This window comes from Onychomys torridus, chromosome 14, assembly GCF_903995425.1.
Source record: "Onychomys torridus chromosome 14, mOncTor1.1, whole genome shotgun sequence".
NCBI classification, from domain to species: Eukaryota; Metazoa; Chordata; class Mammalia; order Rodentia; family Cricetidae; genus Onychomys; species Onychomys torridus.
The window spans coordinates 47,112,963-47,134,597 of NC_050456.1; the positions used below are offsets into that span (position 1 = coordinate 47,112,963).

General features: G+C 36.8%; 1 protein-coding gene across 21 annotated transcripts in view; it reads left to right on the top strand.

The window, feature by feature from the left end:
* The window catches only part of Gphn (gephyrin), a 396,859-nt gene that overhangs the window by 281,843 nt on the left and 93,381 nt on the right, over positions 1–21,635 (top strand). For all 21 annotated transcript variants that reach the window (XM_036205531.1, XM_036205519.1, XM_036205528.1 and 18 more), the window contains one exon: positions 20,345–20,482. In XM_036205531.1, the coding sequence (XP_036061424.1) occupies positions 20,345–20,482 (138 nt within the window). The remainder of the gene's footprint in view (positions 1–20,344; positions 20,483–21,635) is intronic.

The window sequence follows — 21,635 nt, forward strand, 5'->3', positions numbered from 1 at the left end:
AAACAAAACCAACTCAATGAGGATCCTATTCCAAGAATGAAGTCTTTAGATAATGTTTAATGAACCTCTTTCAGCTGGCCAGATTCGCACACAACCAGTAAGCCATATCCTTTCCTTCGATCTTTTTTTTTTTTTTTGAGACAAGACCTCACTAAGGAATCCAGGCTAGCCTGGAACCTGTGACCCTTGTGCCTCAGCCTTCCAATTGCTGAGATTACAGGTATGTGCTACCACACCATGATCAGTCAAAGCTGACCCTAGAAGATCAGTAAAAACTGATTTTTTTTACTTTTAATATAAAATTTACATAATATAAAATGATCTTCATTAAAGCAAATTTTGTAAACTTAGTGTTACTCAACAGTCATTGTTTTCTACATTAAAAATGTACTTATCACCCCAAAAGGATAAGTAATTACCTTTAAGCAGTTTCTCTTTGTTGTTCTCCCTGGCATCAGCCCCTAGAAGCCACTGTATGCTTGGAATCTCTAGGAATTTCAATCTCTATTTCTGAATATTTTGTAGATGTAAAATCATGGGGTTCATGATGTTTTCTGCCTGGATTCTTATATTAATTATTTGTAATAACACATTTCATTGTGATATCTCCATATATACTTATAATTTAATTGTATTTACCCCCACTACCCTTTCATGCCCCTCACATTCCTACAGATCCCCTTCTTTTTCCAAGTAATCTCCCTTCTATTTTTATGTTTTTTGGGGGGGTGGAGTAGGCATTGAATTTAATTAGGCTTTTTTGCAAGAGCATGGATGAGGGGTAATTTACAGGAGTATGAGCAATTTACCAGTGGCTACACCACTAAATAAAATGACTCTTCCTCCCCAGTAACCATTAACTTCCCATAGATCTTCAAAGAGGTGTAGGGCTTTATGAGTCCCTCACTCCTACCCTGTCACAGAGTGTTACTGGGGCCAATCTTGTGCAGGTCTTGTATAAATAATCACATCTACTATGGGTCCTGAGCCATATCATGCTCAGAAGATAGTGTTCTGCATGCTTCCAGATTCTGAGTTTTTCCTTCAGCCTTTGAAGGAGTAATACAGATATTCCATGTAGGCCTGGGCATTCACCAGTCACTTATTCTTGGCACTTTGACCAGCAAAGAGTCTCTGCAGTAACCGCCACCTACTGCAAAAGGAAGCCTCTCTGATCAAAGCTGACAGCAGCACTAATCTTTGAGGATAAACATAAATATTTAGAAGGCAATCAATAGACACACATATCCACTTAGCAAAACAAGAGTGGTGGTAGCTTCCCCACTAAAAAATATGACCTCAAGGCCATGGGCTTTTAACCAGGCTTACAGTAACAGGCATGAATTTTCTTCTGTGAAACAGGCTTCAAATCAGATCAGAAACGGTTGTCCTTCTTAACAGCCACGCCACTATAGCACAAGCGGGTATATTTTGCCTTCCACATTAGCAGTAGTATGAAGGTTGCACAACTGAATAAGAGTGGTGATTTACTTTTCTCTCCCATGGAGCCTTCATAGCATCTTTGGGCATATGAAAGCTAGTGAGCAGAGACAAAGCATCCAGCTCAGTTCTAGCCTGATTTCTCCATGTCCTATAAGCAAATCCTGTGTTGTCTTCAGCAATAGGATCTTACATCCAGTTCTAGACAGTGATTAAGAGCAGTGCCTATGTTGTTTTGAAGGCCTCAAGGACCTCCTTGACCAACAACTCATTAAAGTGGTAGTCCAACCCTGGCACTGGGATTTTTAACTTAATAGCCTATGGCTTCTGGGAGTAGTAAACACCCACATACAGTACTTCTGTTAAACTCATTTTTATTGCATTCTTTAGTTAGCCTACAAGGGTTTTTTTATAGCTTTATCATGCATTCTTGGTTATGGTTGATACTCCTCACACCTACTCCTCTCCACATCTCCATGCCTCCATCCTCACACCTACTCCTCTCCCCATCTCCATGCCTCCATCCCCACTTAAACCTTTCTTTCCCTAGCATTCTCCATTTTCATATCACCCGTGTTTACTATCCTTCACTCCCAAAAGACTTTTCTTCTCTTATGGGCCTTTTCCTACTTTCCTGGCTTCTACGCACTCATACTCATACATATATAAAAAATAGAAGCTAGAATCTATAGGGGAAAGAGAATGTGAGTTTCTTTTTTCCTTTTGAGTCAAGTCTGGACTTTACTTATCTTCATTTAAACTTCATCAATGTTATAGCTAATGTATAAATATATATTATATTCATTGTTATATTCCACTTTATACCATATTTTGTTTGTTTATTTATTGATCAATTGATATTCATTTTAAAATGATGATAATGTGAAAAGATATTTCTTTCAATTTTTTTAGCATATACCTAATGGGTGCTATGTCTATCCTTATGCTAGTACTACACTGTTTTAATTCTGTCACTTTGTAATAAGTTGCAAGAAAAAATTGGTGATATATGTGGGTGCTTGCATGTTGGTGGATGTGCAGGTAAATATATTTAATGTAAATATAAATACATATTTAAATAACATATTGCCTATTGAGGCCCTTGCCATTCCATGTGAATTTGAGTATTACTTCATTACTTATGAGGAGGAAAAGCTGAGGTGTTTTAACAGTGATGGTGTAAATTCACCTATTGCTATGGGTAGTCTTGCCATCTTAAAAATAGTCTTCTAGTCTATCTTCTGTTTGATCTTAATATGAGCTTCCCTATATGTCTCAGGTATTTTTACATTTTCATGATGTAGTAGGTTACAGCAGCTAAGTGCCAAAGGAAGTTCCGTTTCCTAACATGGAGTCATTTGCTTTGGATCACACAAATGTGTCTAACATACTTTTATGAAAACACGATAATTATATAGAAATATATATAGAAATCTAGTATGATGTCTCCCTCAAATTTCATGGATTCCTACCAGATGTCTCTCTACTTAATTCTCCTGGCAAGGTTCCAACAGTAGGTCATCACACAGCCAGCAGCAGGGTATCATAGTGTATTTGGCTTTCTGAGATGGAGCTGTGTCCCAGTACTCTGCCCAAGCTGACACCAACAAAAGAATTTGGAAGTGACAGTTTAAATGTATTGAGGTATAGACTTTGATGTTTTCAAATGACCTGTCTTAAAGTTCAGAAATTGTTTTTGAAGTTTGAAGATGTTGCTCAGTAGCAAAGTACACAGTTCTGGGTTTGAGCCCAGCACCACCATAAAACATCAGAAGTAATTAACTAACTAAAAACTACATCTTTTTTATTAACATGCTTTTATTTTATTCGTAATAATTATATAAATCAATGAGATATGATATGACACTCATACATATAAACAATGTATAGTGAGATCAGTAGTGCAAAGATTCCTCTGTTTGATCAAATCTGCTTATTGATTCTCTTCATTAAATTTTTATACCCTTTATATCTTTTCAGTTCCAGAATTCATGCTTAGTTTTTTTTTTTTTAATTTTTATTTCCTTGTTACACTTCTCAGTTTGCTTATGTATTGTTTTTCTGATTTCATTGTCTATATGCATTATCCTTTAGCACACTAAACTTCCTCCAAACTATCAATTTAATTATTTTTTCAAACAATTTATATGTTTCCATTTTGGCAGTTGATTACTAGAATAGTACTGTGTTACTTTGGTGCTAGTGTTTCTTTTATTTTTTCTTTGTGTTTTGCTTTAGACATAAAAAAAAAAAATAGTCAAGTGGCCAAGCAGTGGTGGCATAGGCTTTTAATCCCACCACTCAGGAGGCAGAGACAGGACCCTCTGAGTTCCAAGACAGCCTGGTCTACAAAGTGAGTTCCAAGGCAGCCAGGACTGCACAGAGAAACCCTGTCTGGGGAGGAGGGGGAGATAGTCATGTGTTTCAGAACTGAAATATGCTGAAATGTTTCTATTATTTCATTTCTCTTTTTTCTCCTCCTTCACCTATTTTTAGTACCCACAACTTTTAGTTTTATTTTTTCATCATTTTTATGTTATCAAATTTAAATATACTTAGGAAACCTCTACTACCATTTAGTTTGTTGAATATTACCTATGTGATATACCTGCAACATTGAATTACCTTAGCATTTAAAATATTACAAGTCACAGACTTCATTCTTGTTTAAGGAAGGATTTGAACAATTCCCAGATAAAAAACACCTGCCACCAATACATACAACAGGAGTTTGGAGAGGAGGAAACACATTCCTACAATTGTCCTCTAATCTCCATACATAAGTGATTCCACAGTTGTGTGTCTGTGTGCACACACACACACACACACACATGTGCACAAACACACACAAACATCAAAAAAATATTTCAAAAGACAATGGCTGCAAGAAGGACTACTGTTAGGGTCTAAGAAGGCGAAAGCAGGTCAAGGTTAGGTCTCTTTTTAACTACTCCCTCCTTGAATCAATTATGTACCTTGGCATTTCTTCCTAATACTCCTTTAAGATTTGGGGGTGTTTTCTCACTGCAGTCCTTTGAAGATTTGTCCTTTTAGGGGTGTTGGGGGCATTCATTTTATATAGTCAGTTCAATCTGCATTCTACATAGCAAGATCATTCTTCACAAAGCTTTGACATAAACCAAATCTATAACTTCTAACCCACATCTTTTTTTCTAAAATTCATATTCATATTTCTAGCTGCCTTTTATAAATCTCTTCTTGGATATTCCACAAATAGCTCACTTGACATGACAAAAACAAAATTCATAATCTCAACCTGCTCTTCTGATATAGGAATGGTGTTTTAACTACCTAGTTGTCCAAACCAAAATCTTTATTTTTTATCCCTTTTCCTACAGTCATTATTTTAATCTTTTTTATAGTGTTGATACCTGTCATATTCCTGTAGTGTTTTGCAGTAAAGGCTAAACCTTAAATTGCTTACAAACAGGCTTCTAGTTATCTCTAAATTTACCTCTAGCATTCTATCTTGATTTGGTCGACAGACATACCCAACTTTCAATTTTCAGATGGTTCCCTTTTTGCTAAATTGTTAATCTACCATCTCCTACTCATCCTGCATATTTTGTAGAAAGCTTTCTTTGACCTCCTAAACATGAGCAAAATGTTCCTTCTGTACTTTCCTCTGTTCCCTACTGTTGTGCAACCCTAGTTACAAATTGGTACTGAAGTGACTGTCTCAATAAATGGTCTGAACACATGAGTGAGCAAATTAATAGAGGAATGGCCTTGGGTAGGCAGAACAGATGAGCGACAACAAAATATTTAATAAGAAACCAGTATGGACGCAACCAAAGAAAACTAAACAATGCCAAAATCAGTGTTTGTTAACAAGCACTATTTTTCTTAAGTACTTTATTTCATCTTTCAGTGTTGGCCTTTTTCTGTTCACCTATCACTAACTAGATTAGGTTTCTTAGGTAATATTACTGTGCCTTGATTTAAAAAAATCATGAAATTTTCTCTTTTTTATTATTCCCAGGAAACAGGGGTTTTTTAACTTCCTTTTTTACTTACTCTTCGTGTCTTTCCCATCATACATCTTGATCCCATTCAGTTCCCCGACCCTTCACATCCAATCCAATACCCTTCCAACCTTCCCCCAAAACAAACTAAAATAAAATTTAGGAGAAAAAGATTTTTTAAAAAAGAGAAAAAAAATCAATCTCATCTTGGAAGTTGTAGTCAGACACAGTAAGTCACACAGTAAACCCTTTTGTCCATATGTCTACTTGCAAGCGTTCACTGCAGAGTCACTGGTCTGGTTTGAGGCCTCTGGTTTCTGCTACGCTCTCAATGCTGGTCATTCATTAGGACTCCACTTGGATATCCTGCTGCTGTCCTGAGTTATGGGAAAGAGGGTTTTTAAATAATCTTTTAAATTATATGCAACCTTCAGATAGCTTTTATTTTTAGGATTTTTATTTTGTTTTTCAAACAGGATTTCTCTGTGTAGCCCTGGCTATCCTGAAACTTACTCTATAAACAAGCTGGCCTTAAACTCAGGGATTAGCCTACCTCTGCCTCCTAACTACTGGGACTAAAGGTGTAAAGGTGGACACCACATCTGGTTTTCTTTCTTTTTTTTTTTTTTTAATAGAAAAAAATTTAATTCTCTCCTACAGTAATATAATCCCTTATGTTCTTGATTGGCATTCACTAGATTATGCAAATGCTTGTCATTGCTGGTCGGTGGTGGCACATGCCTTTAATCCCAGCTCTCAGAAGGCAGAGCCAGGCAGATCTCTGTGAGTTCAAGGCCAGCCTGGGCTGCAGAGTGAGTTCCAGGAAAGGCGCAAAGCTACACAGAGAAACCCTGTCTCAAAAAAACAAAACAAAAATACTTGTCATTACTCACACAGTCTTCCTATGCATAACTAAACGTAATTAGCAGCTAAGTGCATTTATTGGGGTACTATTTAAGCACTGTCCTCAATATTCTCTCGTAATCTCCAAAATAAACCAACTTTCCTTGATGAGTGCTCTTTAATATATCCTTATATATCTCATCTATCAAGTTCACAAATATTTTTACTTATTTGTGAAACCACACATTAATACCCTAAGCAATATTTGCCTTTAATTTCATTTTAATCACACTTCTTCTTTTCTTAGATTACCACATTTTTTTATTTTATCACTTGTTACTTTGAGTCAATCTCTTTACTTTCTTCATTATCAAAATTGTAGTTGGTATAGAAAAACAGACATCATTACTAAATTATAGAATAGGAAATTCCATCCACATCTGTCCAACAGAGACAGCATTATACAGACTACAATATCTTTATGAGAACTCCAGGAAACAGGTTAAGAAAATTCTATTATCCCATGTAAGTACAAAGCTGAAGACATCTGCATTGAAATGAGTAAGAATTGGTCCATTTTACTTGACACCTTTTCCTCTCAAGCTGACACAGCTCAACATGATTAGGAGAGAATACCTGATATGTGGATTCTCCAACAGTCAGAAAGAGGAACCTAACTCTTGGCTTCTTCTTCAGAAGAGGATAAGAATGGAGAATTTAATATTCAAACTTTGTGGAGGGGTTCCCAAAGCACTGTTTTCTGTCTTACCTGATTGTAGTACTAGCAGGTAGTTGGTAGACTTGGGATGCATGAGGGATACTGAGGAGGTCCTGTGGCTCATTACAGCATCAGAGAGCCTGCAATTTTGCAGGTAATTATCAGAGAAATCAACAAATTACAAGCTACAAAAAAAGAAGAAAAAGGAGAAGAAACCTATAAATGCTCTTGATTGGAAAATTGCATGCAAAGGCCCAGAAAAGACACATCTCCAAAAACAGGTTTTAGTATCCTACCTTCTCAGAATCTCTGGCCAGGCTGATTGGAAAAGATATTCCCCCATACAAAGCCAGTCTGTAAAGAGTGGAAGGTGTGACTATTTTCTCAAATGCATAAAACTCAATGTAGGGGAGAAGAGGAAGGCTCACAGGGCATAACAAGCAGTATGGGCCAGGGAGTGGTGGTGCACGCCTGTAATCCCAGCACTCGGGAGGCAGAGGCAGGTGGATCTCTGTGAGTTTGAGGCCAGCCTGGTCTACCAAGTGAGTTCCAGGAAAGGTGCAAAGCTACACAGGGAAACCCTGTCTCGATTAAAAAAAAAAAAACAAGCAGTATGGAAACTCAATATGGTAATTCAATCAAAGGACGAAAAAAATCAGAAACCAACTAAGAATATGATTATGTGACAGGGAATCGAAAATAATTTTGTTTTGGTTGGTTGATTTTTTGAGACAGGGTTTCTCTCTGTAACATCCCTAGCTGCCCTGGAACTAGCTCTGAAGACCAAGGCCAAAATAATTATTTTTAAAAGCTTGATAATTGATCTAAAAGAGAAAAGATAACAATTTGAAATTTAAAAGATAGTACATGAACAAAATTAGAGTATCAATAGAGATTTAAACCATATAAAAATACGTTTTAGAGCTGAAAAATATAGCAACTGAATCGAAATTTTTTCTAAAGGCTCAGCAGCAGATTTGATCAAGCAAACTAATAAACACAAAGATATTTAGATCATTTGAAATTCTGGAGTTCAGGAAACAAAAAGTGAAGAAATTCAAAGGACTTTATGGTATGTCACCAATCTAAATATGTGTCTGGAGAAAAGATAAGAAGAGGAAAGAACAGAGAGAAAGACACCAAAGAAAAGGAGGGAAGGAGGAGATAAAATTTGTTTGAAGAAATATTGACAAAAATATCCCAAACCTAAGTAAAGGAATACACATTCAAATACACTAAGCTCAAAGGACTACAGCTAGGATAAGTCCAAAGAGGCATACATCAAGACATGCTATTTTCAAATTGTCACAAGTCAAGTACAACACAAAACCTGAAAAGAAAACAGCAAAAATTCATCACATTCAATGGAGCTCCCATAAGAATGTCATTAGCTACATTGGGAGATCTTTAAAGGTGACAGAAAAAAAGAAAATCTTTCAGCCAAGAATATCTTATCTAATAAACTGTCCTTCAAAGATGACGGAGAAATAAAGACTTTCCCAGATAAACAAAAGCGAAGGAAGTCATCACCACTAGATCTTGCTTATATGAAATGCTAAAGAAAGTACTTCAGGTTGAAATAAAGTAACAGTAAACTGCAATATAAAGGCATACAGAAATAGGAATCTGAAAATATATGGAAATACAACTACTGGGCACAGGTTAATATACTGGCTAATATTGAATACTGTCATACTTTAATGATAGCGTTAATAGCACTTATAATTTGGGGGTTGTGGAGATGGCTAAGTGGTTAAGAGCACTAGCTGCTTTCCAGAGGACCTGGGTTCAGTTCTCAGCACTCACATGGAAGCTCAAAGCCATCTCTTAACTCTAGTAACAGGAGATCTGACATCTTCTGGCCTCTGCAAGTGCAAGGTGCACACATGGTACACAGAGATGCAGGCTGGCAAAACACTGGTACACAAAAACTTTTTAAAAAGTACTTTTATTTTGGAAAAAAATTAAACAAAAGCACAAGGTATAACTATAAAATATGTTAATGGATTAACATCAAAATGGCATATGTATTATCAAAATCATAACCAGGTAGGAAGATATAAAAGGAGCAGAGACCTAGTTCTGAGCCTATTGTTAACAAATGTTTGCTAGCTCTTTTGTGTTTTGTTTTGTTGTTCTGTTGGTTAGTTAGTTTTTTGGTTGGTTGGTTGGTTGGATGGTTGGATGGTTGTTGGTTGGTTGGTTTTTAAGACAAAATTAGACATAGTAAGTAGCCCAGACTGGCCAGATACATAGCTGCTGGGAGCCATTCCTGGCGGTGAATGGATCCTGCAGGTGTAAGGAGTCAGCTAGGGAAGGAAGTGAGCCAGGCCATGGTGGTCGGAAGAATCTTACAGCCTGACTGCCTAGCAGCCAGAGTATTTCTTTATTTATATAGAATTTAGTAAACAGATAAATTCATGATGTTCTAAAACATAGATTATATCATTTTTGTTTTTGGACATGTGTTTCACTTCCTTCTACTCATCTTTTAGTCATCATTAATAAACTATGACAGAACAGAGTTATCATTTCCAATCATTTTCCCTCAAGTTTTGACATCACTAATAAACAGAGTTATCATTCTTTCTCATTAACCCCATAACCCAATTTTTGAGAATCTAGAGGCATATGACAGTCTGTTTTCAGGCTTGTTGCTTTGGTTGCTTCAAAGACACTAGACCAAAACAAAATCTTCAACTATCCTGGGTATTTTGCCATATCCCAAGCAGTGTATATTAACTCTTAATGGTCAGAGTGCCCAGGAAACATCCTCAGGCCAAAGCTGCTGCAGTTATTATTTAAATTCTGACATAATACAATCAATGTTTACATTTATATCTTTATAGAATTTGTCTATATGTCTAAATCTGGCATTCTTTTATTCCTTGGCAATACATTATAGTGACTCTGCATGAGCTAACTTTTCTCTTTTTTTTTTTTGGTTTTTCAAGACAAGGTTTCTCTGTGTAGCTTTGTGCCTTTTTCCTAGAACTCACTTGGTAGCCCAGGTTGGCCTCGAACTCCCAGAGATCTACCTGGCTCTGCCTCCCAAGTGCTGGGATTAAAGTCATGCGCCACCACCGCCCGGCGAGCTAACTTTTCTAAGAGAGGGAGGTCCTGACATCTCATACTTTCATCTTTCCACTCCATACTTTGCTCATCAATATGTCTCTATGTAGGGCAGAGTTGTATGCCATGTAATTGTTTGAGTGTGTACAGTGGAAAGAGGCTTGTAATCTGAACTGTGGCCAACTCCTCTAGCCCACCAAATCTTGTTGACCTTTTTGAGTTTACTTTGTTTTTAATATCTTGTTCCTGTGTAAGTACAGGAACAGATGTTTTAAGAATGTCTTATAGCCTCAAGAAGAGACCTCTGGCTTCTTTATGTATCACAACCTCCAAGGCATAAGGAAGACCTTCAAGTAGATAAGGATATCTCCCTAAATGTGGGGGGAATAGTATGTTCAGGACTGTTCTGGGGAAGCTTAGAAGCAGCATTCCTGGGAGAAGGCATAAATGATTCATAAGGAATTTTCTATCAATCCTATATCCCCAAATTGTACAAATATTAAAAGTCCCTCAAGTATGCAACAAGTGGAAATGAAAACCAAAGGTAGCATGGTAGCCAACATGCAGCTCAGCTTTGCTGGATCTTTGTCAGCCAGCTGTGCTGGCTTTATGACTTCTGCCGTTCCATTCAGATATGGCTGTGCCACATATCCCAAGTGCTATAATTACAGCTACAGCATCATACCCAGTACAACTGGATTTCAAAAATCAAATTTTTCTAATTCTGGTAAAAGGAACACTAAATTTACTGACTACAGTAATGTTCAAAGTTAGCTGGGCGGTGGTGGTGCACACCTTTAATCCCAGCACTCGGGCAGAAGCAGGTGGATCTCTTTGAGTTTGAGGCCAGACTGGGCTACAGAGTTCCAGGAAAGCCACAAAGCTACACAGAGAAACCCTGTCTCGAAAAACCAATATCGATATAATAATGTTCAAAGTTGTATATAGTGTTTATTTATCTATATAGCCATCTTTTGTAGGTCGATATACTCTAGACTATGCTATGTGCACAATATCTTGATATTAAGAGAATTTTTCTTCCTGAGAATCTAGTTAGGTAAAGAGACATGTAAATAAATATAAAATGGAGATATGTGCTTAATGTAATATGCAAAGAAAATACTGAGAGAGTGTTTTATAGTACCTCTAAGTTAAGGGAAAATGTGTGGACATTTTTGGCTTCAAAACAGAGGTTCTACTCAAGAAAATGTTACAAGGATATCGTAAAGAATTTCTGCATTCTTTTCATCCAGACTCCCCAGATACTGATATTTTGCCACAGTTAAATGTTGCCACATTTATCTGTGCATGTTAGTATGCATATAATTTACTAAACTGCTTGTGAATAAAATGCAGACATGATGCCTCTTTAATGCCTACTTCAGTGTGCATTTGAAGTAGGGGTAAAATGAGGTTGATGGGAAGAAATAAGACATTGTCTTGCATAACCCCAGCACAATTATGAAAATCAGGAAATTAACAGTACCATAATACTATTATATAATCTGATTCAAATTAAATTTTGCCAGTTTTTCTAATAATGTTCTTTATAGCAAATGGTGAAAGGAATAATTCTTTTGTTCTGATCTGGGATTCAACCTAGATTCATGCAGTGCATGTAACAGTCATGTCCCCTTAGGCTTCTTTAATCTAGAACAATTACTTGTGTTTTTCTTTGTCTTTTATGGCCTCAATATTTTTGAAGAGCATAGGCCAATTATTTTATATAATGACCTTCAATTTTAATTTTTCTGATGTTTCAAAGTGCTTTAATTGCTATGTGATTTGTTAGGAATACTTCAAATAAGATGTGTCCTTCTCAATGTAGCAATCACTGTCAGTGAGGCCATGGTGTACATTTGTTCCATTACTAGTGATACTACTTAGGATCACTAGGCAAAGGTGGTAGATAGTAGGGGTTTTTTTCCACTAAGAAATAATATTTTGGTTTTGTATTTAATAAGAGATGTTATGGAGACATATTTTAGCCTGTATAAATATCTTGTTTTTCTTGAAGGTTTTCCCTTCTAGTTTTAGTATCTGTTGATGATTTTTGTCTGAACCAGTTATTAGCATAATGGTTGCCAATGTAGGTTTTTCTACTTCAGTTTATTTTATCAGTTGGAATTACAAGGAAGAATTTTTAAATTATTTCTTTGTTTACATTACTATCTGTTCATGAATTATTTTCATTTTATTAAGTAAATCTGTTTATTTTTGCCATAAAGTTGTACCAGGGTTAGTCAAAAGCAGCCTTGCAGGCTTGCTCTAAGATCTTTTTCATATGTTCTTGTCACTATTTAAATATTTCCTTACTGAAAAAACTTTTTGAGGGAGGAATAGTAATTTCCCAGGGAAACAAACAAAATAATGAGAGAAAAATTATTCTGGGCAGACAGAACATTACATACTACAGCAAGAAACTATAAAATGTTACTATTTGTTTACTTATCCACAATATTGCCAATTTTATAAGCAATGCAGCAATGAGTGGGAAGCTAAAAAAGAACTGAAGAGTTTTATATACTATCATAAAGAATTGAAACTATATCCTATGAATCATTGATGTCAGTTATAGAGCTGACATTTTGTGGCAACATTGATGTACTCTGTGTTATAATATTGATGCACAGACTTCCCAGGATTGTTTTCCTTTAGTATTTGTTATTCAGTCCTAGAAAATAAACAGTCTTTTCATCCTTGTTTTCTAAGTTATATCAGTAATTCTGTGATGTGCATTACCTTGAATATACATGTAGAAAACTTATAAAACCATGAAATTCCAGACAACATAAGAAATTATAATCATATTTTTAAAATGCTCTGTATTACCTGTTCACTTACCCAAATTTTTGATTTCCAGAATTCCCTCCATTTGTGTTTTCTAGACTTCCAGTAGAGGGATTGGGACCCCAACCCAGCCATATAACCTTTGACCTACAATTTGCCCTGCCTACAAGATATGCTGGGACAAAAGTGGTGCAAAAATTATGATAGTGACCAACCAATAACTGGTCCAGATGAGACTCATACCATGAAAGGGAGCCCACCCAACATGGCCAAGAGGGCCAGGACCCAGAGGCTGGACAGCCCAGAGACCTAGGATAGAATCAAACATGCCCAAAAACATAAAATAAAATAAAATAAAATAAAATAAGGTCAATGAAATGATTCCTAATACTAGTCTGCTATACTCATATATCATTGTCTATCCCAATTGTCCTCAGAGAAGTTTCACCCAGCAACTTATGCAAACAGATGCAGATACCCATAGCCAAACATTAGGTGGAGCTCAGGGAATCCTGTAGAAGAGGGGAAGGAAGGATTAGAGGAGCCAGAAGGGCCAGGGACACCACAAAACCCACAGAATCAACTAACCTGATCTCACAGAGGCTCACAGAGACTGAACTGCCATGCCAACCAGAGACCTTGAATGGGACTGACCTAGGCCATCTGCACATATATTACATTTGTGTAGCTTGGTCTTCATGAGGGACTCCTAATAGTGGGAGCAGGGGATGTCTCTGACTCTGTTACCTGTTTTGGGGACCCTTTCCTCCTACTAGATTGCATCACCCAGCCATGATGGCTGGCTGATGTGCATGGGAGGCCTGCCCTTCACTGAAGAGAGGAGGAGGAGGAGTGGTGGGGGGTGAGGGAAGGAACTGATGGGATGGGAGGGAGGGGAACTAAGCGGGCTGGGAAAATTTATTAATTAAATAAATGCCCTGGAATACTGAGTATATGACTTCTGCACTGATTCCCTAGGATTTTGGAGCTAACTTCTCTTGATTAGAAAAATTTGTTTGGAGTTGGGGATTTAGCTCAGTGGTAGAGCACTTGCCTAGCAAGCGCAAGGCCCTGGGTTCGATCCTCAGCTCCACATACAAAAAAAAAAAAAAAGAAAAGAAAGAAAAGAAAAAGAAAAAGAAAGAAAAGTTTGTTTGAAAGATTAAATGCTTGCCACCTCTGAACCACACATTTTCAACATACCCAAGACCCTATCTATTTAAATTGAGTGTACATGCTATTATTGTCTGTGCTTGTTACGTTTCCTAGAAAACTTGTTCTAGGTCATCTGCTTTTCAGGAAGAGACTGACAATAGAAATAGAGGAATTCTAACGCCAAACACCAGGTGATGCCAAAAGCTGTGGTCTAAACGAGGACAAAACATGACTCTTTCTTAAGACTGTCAGTACATCCCAGAGTATTAATTTATACTTTAAGTAGATCAGGAAACTCTTTTTTTCTTAATAACAATGGATATTTATCTAAATTAAAGCCAGAAATGAAAAATACAACCTTAAGCCAGGAGCAATGTCTGTATTTATAGTATCAGCACCTGTGGGGAGAGGCAAGAAGATCAGGAATTAAAGACTCACTTGGACTACCATAAGTGTCAGGCTAGCTTGGACCATCAAGCAAGATTATGTTGTAATTCCCATCAAAAAGAAAAAGAAAAAACCAATTTTTTGAAGTTCTTATATTTTATATATATATATATATATATATATATATATATATATATATTTACATAATTAGTATTTATAAGAAATAGGATTATGAAATGGGTACCATTTACTTATACCTAAAGCTTTCAAACCAAAAATATATCACAGTATAATACATTTTTAAAAACTATGACTTTAATACTTTTTCTCAAAACAAGAAGTTGAGTGAATCTGATGAATTTACTTTTTGGAAGTGGGATTTCTCACAAAGTTTTTCTTCTGCTAAGTATGCAGATTGCCTGTAGCATTTTCTCCACATTCAAACATTAACAACAAAAGCCCGAAAGAAAACACATCTGCTGGCATGACAACTTGGCGTGTGAGAATCTACTCCTTTAGAAACTGGGGGACTTTTACGTGCGCCTAGAGTGAGGCCACCACAGATGGCTGTCTGCCAGGAGGAGGAGGGTGAGTGGACAGTGAAGATGGGATCTACAGAGGAGGCCTCAGCTTCTCTGCTTTCCCAGATCCTCTTGGAACTCCCTGCTGAGCTCCTGGTGGATTAGGAAATGTTTTCTCAAGAAAGAAAGAAAAAAGAAAATGATGTATTTGATCCAGTGTCTTCTGCAGGCCACATAATTCATGACTCCATTTCTTGATTGTCATCACAACGAAGAACCAGTGAAATCTGTACTGAAAACACAGTTGTGTCAAAATCATGATTCAGATCCAAACTCACAGTTCTGATACATCTCAATATCAGAGTTAGGGGATTTTTTTACAGCTTGGTACTGGCATAAAAACTGACATGTGGACCAATGGAATCGAATTGAAGACCCTGACATTAATCTGCACACATATCAACAACTAATTTTTGACAAAGAAGCCAAAACTGTACAGTGGAAAAAAGAAAGCATCTTCAACAAATGGTGCTGGCATAACTGGATGTCAAGATGTAGAAAGAAGGCTGCAAATAGAACCATATCTGTTACCATTCACAAAACTAAGTCCAAGTGGATCAAAGACCTCAACATAGGAAACTCTTACTAAATGTTATGAATAACAGAACTTCCTCCTGAGGTTTTGATTTAAATCAAGAAGAACCTGCGTGAACATTTTGTTGCTACTACAGTTTGTTCTATTGTCTGAAAGCTTCTTTGTATTATCTCTGCTCCATTAGAGGTCTTCTTATATTGTAGACATTACTTTTAGTATATAGCCATGTCTTTGATGATGACTGTCCTGAGTGAATTCTTGCCATTTTTGTAAAAATTCATTAGTTAATTAATTTATTTATTATTGTGTGTGAAAGTACCTATGCAGTCATTTCAGTGAGTGTAACTGTTACATGGATGATAGGAAATCTCCACAGGATTTTGAGCACTTACCCAAGAGCAATCTTAACTAACATGGTCAATATCCTATCCAGTCAGGATTTAAAAGTACAAAAGAAATCAGTTCAATTTTACCTCTCTAAAATTAAATTTACTAGAGAAAACTATAGCATTAATTGTGACCACCTTAGAATAAATAGAATTCTGTAGATCTACTTCAGAAAATTATAATCATTGCTGAGGAATTTTATCAATGAGGTGAGAGATAATTGAAGCTATCACTTTTAGCTCAATTCAGGATGCTGCTAGTAGGGAGAATGTCTAGACTTTCCTCTCCAATTTTGTCCCTGGTTCCCACTAAAAAAATCTCATATGCTAAGGTAATTTGTAGTTTCCTTTCACTAAATTAGCCAGCCAACCTACAAATTGTCAGTGATAATGATATATCACCAAGTACTTTTACTCTAAGTTCAGTAAATATTCTCTTGAATACTTTATTTTCTTTAGTAAGACTAGATTTTTCATGTCTGTTTTGTTCTGTAGTAGGGGTTAATTCAATATAGCTTTTCAGATATTCTCTTTCAGACCAAATTACAAATATTCATGTGTAAGAGAGCTATCAGAATTCATTTGGTACCATAAAGTAGATTGGCTTATAGAAAATTATTTTCTCTATTTGTCTTAGTCAACTCTGTCAACTTGACATAGAAAACACCTGATAGGAGGGCCTAGATAGGGGATTGTATTGACCTGTGGGTAATCTGTTCTTGATTATTAATTGACATCAGAAGTCCCAGCCCACTGACCATTCACTAGGCCCATGTTTCTGGGCAGTATAAGCGAGCTATCTGAGCATGAGCTTGACAGTGAGCCATCAAGCCAGCAGCATCTGCCATGGTTTTTGCTGTACTTCCTTGGCTGTGAGTGGATTTCCTGGTTAAAAGCAAGTATGTGTGCACAAATATATAAATACATCCTGCTGAGTCCATATTTGGGTTTTATGTATATGTGGTTTCAAGGCAGACCCCTTTGTATGGAGTGACCAATAAGGGAGTCTTATCCTTGGGAGAGGTTAATTATTCTCCCAGCAGTCATTAGTTGCCTGGGTTTTGGTTGTTGTTGTTGTTGTTGTTTTTATCTGGGTTGGAACCCCTGTGAATTTTTCCCCCTTCCACATTAATATGTCCATTAATATTGCCATTGTTCCAGTCTTGTTTATGCAACTATTTTAGAACAACTGTTTCACCGCAGACTTCCTGGTATTCTGACTCTTATAATCCTTCCACCCCACTTCTGTGATGTGTCCTGAGCCATAGATACAGGAGCTGTATTATAGATATATCCATTGTCTATGCCCCCCATGATGCATTGTGTCTATATTGTATCCAGTTGTCATTTTCTGTGATAGTCTCCACAAAGAGAGGCTTCTTTGACGAGGGATGGTGTACTGGGTGATTTTGTGTGTCAACTTGACACAAATTAGTCATCAGAGGAAGGAGCCTCAGCTGAGGAAATGCCTCCTTGAGATCCAGCTGTAAGGCATTTTTTTATTTAATGATAATGGGGTAGGGCCCAGCCCATGGTGCATGGTGCCATACTTGGGCTGCTGGTCCTGTTCTATAAGAAGGTAGGCTGAGCAAGTCATGGGAAACAAGCCAGTAAGCAGCTCCCCTCCATGGCCTCTGCTTTAGCTCATACCTTTGGGATCCTGCCCTGTTTGAATTCCTGTTCTGACTTTCCTCAGTGATGAACAGCAGTGCTGAAGTGTAAGCCAAGTAAACCCTTTCCTCTCCAACTTGCCTTTTGGTCATGATGTTTTATCACAGCAACAGAAACCCTAACTAAGACAAGTGGTAATTACATTTATCCAGTAATGGTGGCTCAGGCACAAAGAGGGCTTGCAGGCCATGGGTCTAGAGCCATTTTTTGAATGTCCTATACTTAGAGAAGTAAAACATTAGCTGAAGGCACTGTTTTCTCTTTATAACCAAGTCTGAACTTTGTTTAAACGTTTGGCTTTTATTCTCATCTCAAGTAGTTAATAGATGCACTATTTTGAAATTGACAAAGGATATAGAAATTGATAAGCTATGCTTTCATGTTTATAACCCACTAACAATTGTAAGACAGATATTAAATACATGTTGCATAAGATGGAGAAGGGCAAGTGCCAGAAGAAGTTATAAACGAGATAGTATTTTCAAAGTTGGAGAGATTCTCATGGGTAGTAGATGCCTACACTGGAATTAACGAGGGAGGGAGGGAGGGAGGGAGGGAGGGAGGGAGAGAGAGAGAGAGAGAGAGAGAGAGAGAGAGAGAGAGAAACACTACCAAACTCTGTAGTTAAAAACCCATCTAACAGTTCACTACCCTTTCACTTAACTATATACTCTCCCTTTCTGCTGAACTATAGTGTTCTTCATGACTGGGTACATATTACTTTGCATATCCCAACTCCTTGCCAGTACCTGGTTTGTAAAGCACACTTGATTGGTGTGTTTTCAGTGATAGTCAAATTTGCTGTCTAAAATGTTTTTATTCTGTTGCAAATAGTGTTCAACAAATAATCCTATATGACTAAATAATACTTTTCTTAAAACCTAAACATTTTAGAGGGACAGCTTTTATAGGATTATACATAATATGTAATACAATATCACAAAAAGATTAAAGCTGAAATTTGCATATCTCTATGATTTAATAGGAAAAAGTCACTATCTCTATTGGATTTTTTTCCAATTATACTGGTTATGACCATATGTTTTTTTACAATATTTGATTGACTAAGCTCAGACCTCAATAAAAGTAGGTTATTAATTAACTTTACATTTTAACTGTGATAAGTCATAATCTTTTAAGTCTTGAACTATAATAGAGAATAAAAAATTTTATTCAGATTTATCACTAAAAATTTCTTAACATCTCAAGCTTTAAATTTCTGTGATTTTTGTATTGTCCATAAGGTAAATGTTATATGGCATATAAGCAGTTTTATGTGTGTAAGGAGAGCTCATCCCTTTCATTCAACACAGTGAGCATGTTTGGAGCAGCGGCTGGAGTTGTGGCAGAGGCACTAAACTTAGCAAGATACAACAACCAGAGACTGTAGTCTTCCAAGGGATGGACACATATAATCATTACAAAGTAGTTCAGAGAGATGAGAGTTGATTTACTTCACATGTTGAAAGTCCAGACACAAGCAGTAGGTGGTTTACCAAGCAGCTCAAAATTGTCATCAGAGTTAAAACTCATGGTTGAAAAATGGTTACATTACCTCCATGTTCCAGATGGAAGACAGGCCAAAAGCTTGTTTTGGAAGGATCTTCTATTTTAGTGTTAGTATTTGTAATAAAATACCTTCTCCCAGAGATTTCTTCTGATATCTTGCTGTCCAGAATTACATCACAGGCCTCATCCAGCCAAGATTTGGCTAAGAAAGAAGGGAGCTGTGAGTCCAGTTAGGAGACCCAAGCAGCAGGGCTTATAGTTCCTCTTTCCCAGTTGTTGTTGTTGTTGTTGTTGTTGTTGGTGGTGGTGGTGGTGGTGGTGGTGGTGGTGGTGGTGTTGTTGGTGGTGGTGGTGTTGTTTCTACATACATTTTGGCACTTCAAGGGTAAGATGCAGTGATCAAGAAGTCTTCTGACAAAACAGAAGACAAGGATGTCTCCAGTGTTTGTCCCACTTACTAAACTGGTAAAGTGAATGGCTGAGTTGAGAATTGCAAAAGAAAAATAAAACACCCTATGGGTGGTAAAGGTTAGAGAGAAGAGCTTACATGATTTTAGAAATTTTAGGTTTGAGTTGTCTATTACATATTCAAGTAATGTTAGACGATTACTAGCCTGGAAAAATACATTATCTACCAGCTCCTAGGTAATATACAAACATAAAATTGAGGGTGGAGGTTGAAATCAAAGATACAAAATCAGCAGTTTTTCTGTATGTATGATATGAATGCGGAAGGACTAAGTGAGATTACCTAAGAGTGGACAGCTGTGTGTGAGATCTTCCATGACTTTTTACAGGAAAAGGAACAATTCCAGTGAATCTTAAATAGGTTTGTTTTGCTAACTAGCTCATTAAATATCTAAAGGTCAGTACAATGGTTGAAGATATGAACCCTGAAGCCAAAACTACCTAGGTTTATATCCTGGTGCTTTGTTACCAGCTGTGGACTTAGGCGAAGATATAACACCTGTCTAAGCTTCTTTACTCAGCTGTGAAGACTGGTAACAGAACCTTCCTCTGACATGGAATTAGAAGTTAATCTAAAATAGTTACTTGACCCATGGTAAACATTCATTGATCAGCCAGTATTAACAAATTTGACGTTTTGGCACATTTCTAATTTTATTTAATGTTCTACAATCATGTGTCAGAAACAGGAGAAATATTGTCTCACCAGGACCCCGAGACTGGAAGTTTGAGTGTTTAAAGTCATTCTTACCTATTAATCAATGTTCTAGTGTGTTATTCTCAGTTAATTCTCTTCTGTTTAGGTCACAGTGCTGTAGATATCACCAAGGTGGCTAGAAGACATCGCATGTCTCCTTTTCCTCTGACATCTATGGACAAAGCCTTCATTACAGTCCTGGAGATGACTCCGGTGCTTGGAACAGAAATCATCAACTACCGAGGTACTGTCATATCTGTCTATTGGCCTTTGTCTTCCAAGAAAGACTCATACAGCATCCTAAAGGAAGATGCTTACTCACCATTGTCAGCATCTGAATCTTCCTTTCTGTTCCTATTTTCTATTAAACTATGATTGACTTCATAACCAGAATAAAATACTAGATAGCTTTCGGTTCATAAAAATAGGAAAAGGCCATCTGTTTTTTATTCTAAATATCAGATTTCTACCCTAAAGACGGTGCTGTCAGCACTGAATCAGAAAAATAAGACAATTCTGAGTCCTTCTGATGCTTTTTCTCTTAGGAGTAAGAAATAACTAATGTCTTGTAACCGTGTGTTGTATAAAATTCATAGAGACCATTTCTGAATTAATTTTCCAGCTTTATAAAGGTATAAAAGTATCCCGCATGTCCAGAAAACTACATTCTACATTGTCCATTTTTATAGTTTGCAACTAGTAATATGTGGCATGACATTGTCTTATAAAGCTGAGTGCAGAAGGAAGCTGTAATTCCTAGTCAGTCACCTAGCAAGAGAAACCATTTATCATGTTGCTGAGCTATGATGTACATTAGATTAGATTAGATATCAAATGCCTTCTCTCCCTCTCTCGGTAAGATCTCACTGTGTATCCTAGGCTGCCTTTCAATCTGTGATTCTCCAGCAATAGCCTCCCAGGTGATAAGTTTACAGGCATATGCCACCATGTCCCCATTTAAATACACTTTTTATTAATGAAATTTTCAACTTACAATGTTTTATTAGGATATAGCATAAGTTGAGAAGTGTCCGTAGCTCAAAATAACCTATTTATCCTTGGGTTATTAAATAATAATCACTTTTCGATCTGTTTTCTGCTCTATCTAGCTTTTTGATTTTCCAAAAAGTTTATGAAAATAATGGAAATGTAGTTGTCTTAGTCGCTTTCAGTCACTAATACTTGACATAATTAACTTATAAAGAGAAAGTGTGTGTTTGGTCTTTTTTTGTTTTTTGTCATTGTTGCTATTGGTGGTGGAGGTGGAGGGGGTGGAAGTGGTTTTTTGAAGCAGGGTCTCATTGTATATACCTGGCTGAATGGGAACTCACTTTGGAGACCTGGCTGACCTTGAACTCCTTAGTCCTGGGGTTAAAGGTGTACCATCATGCCCAGCT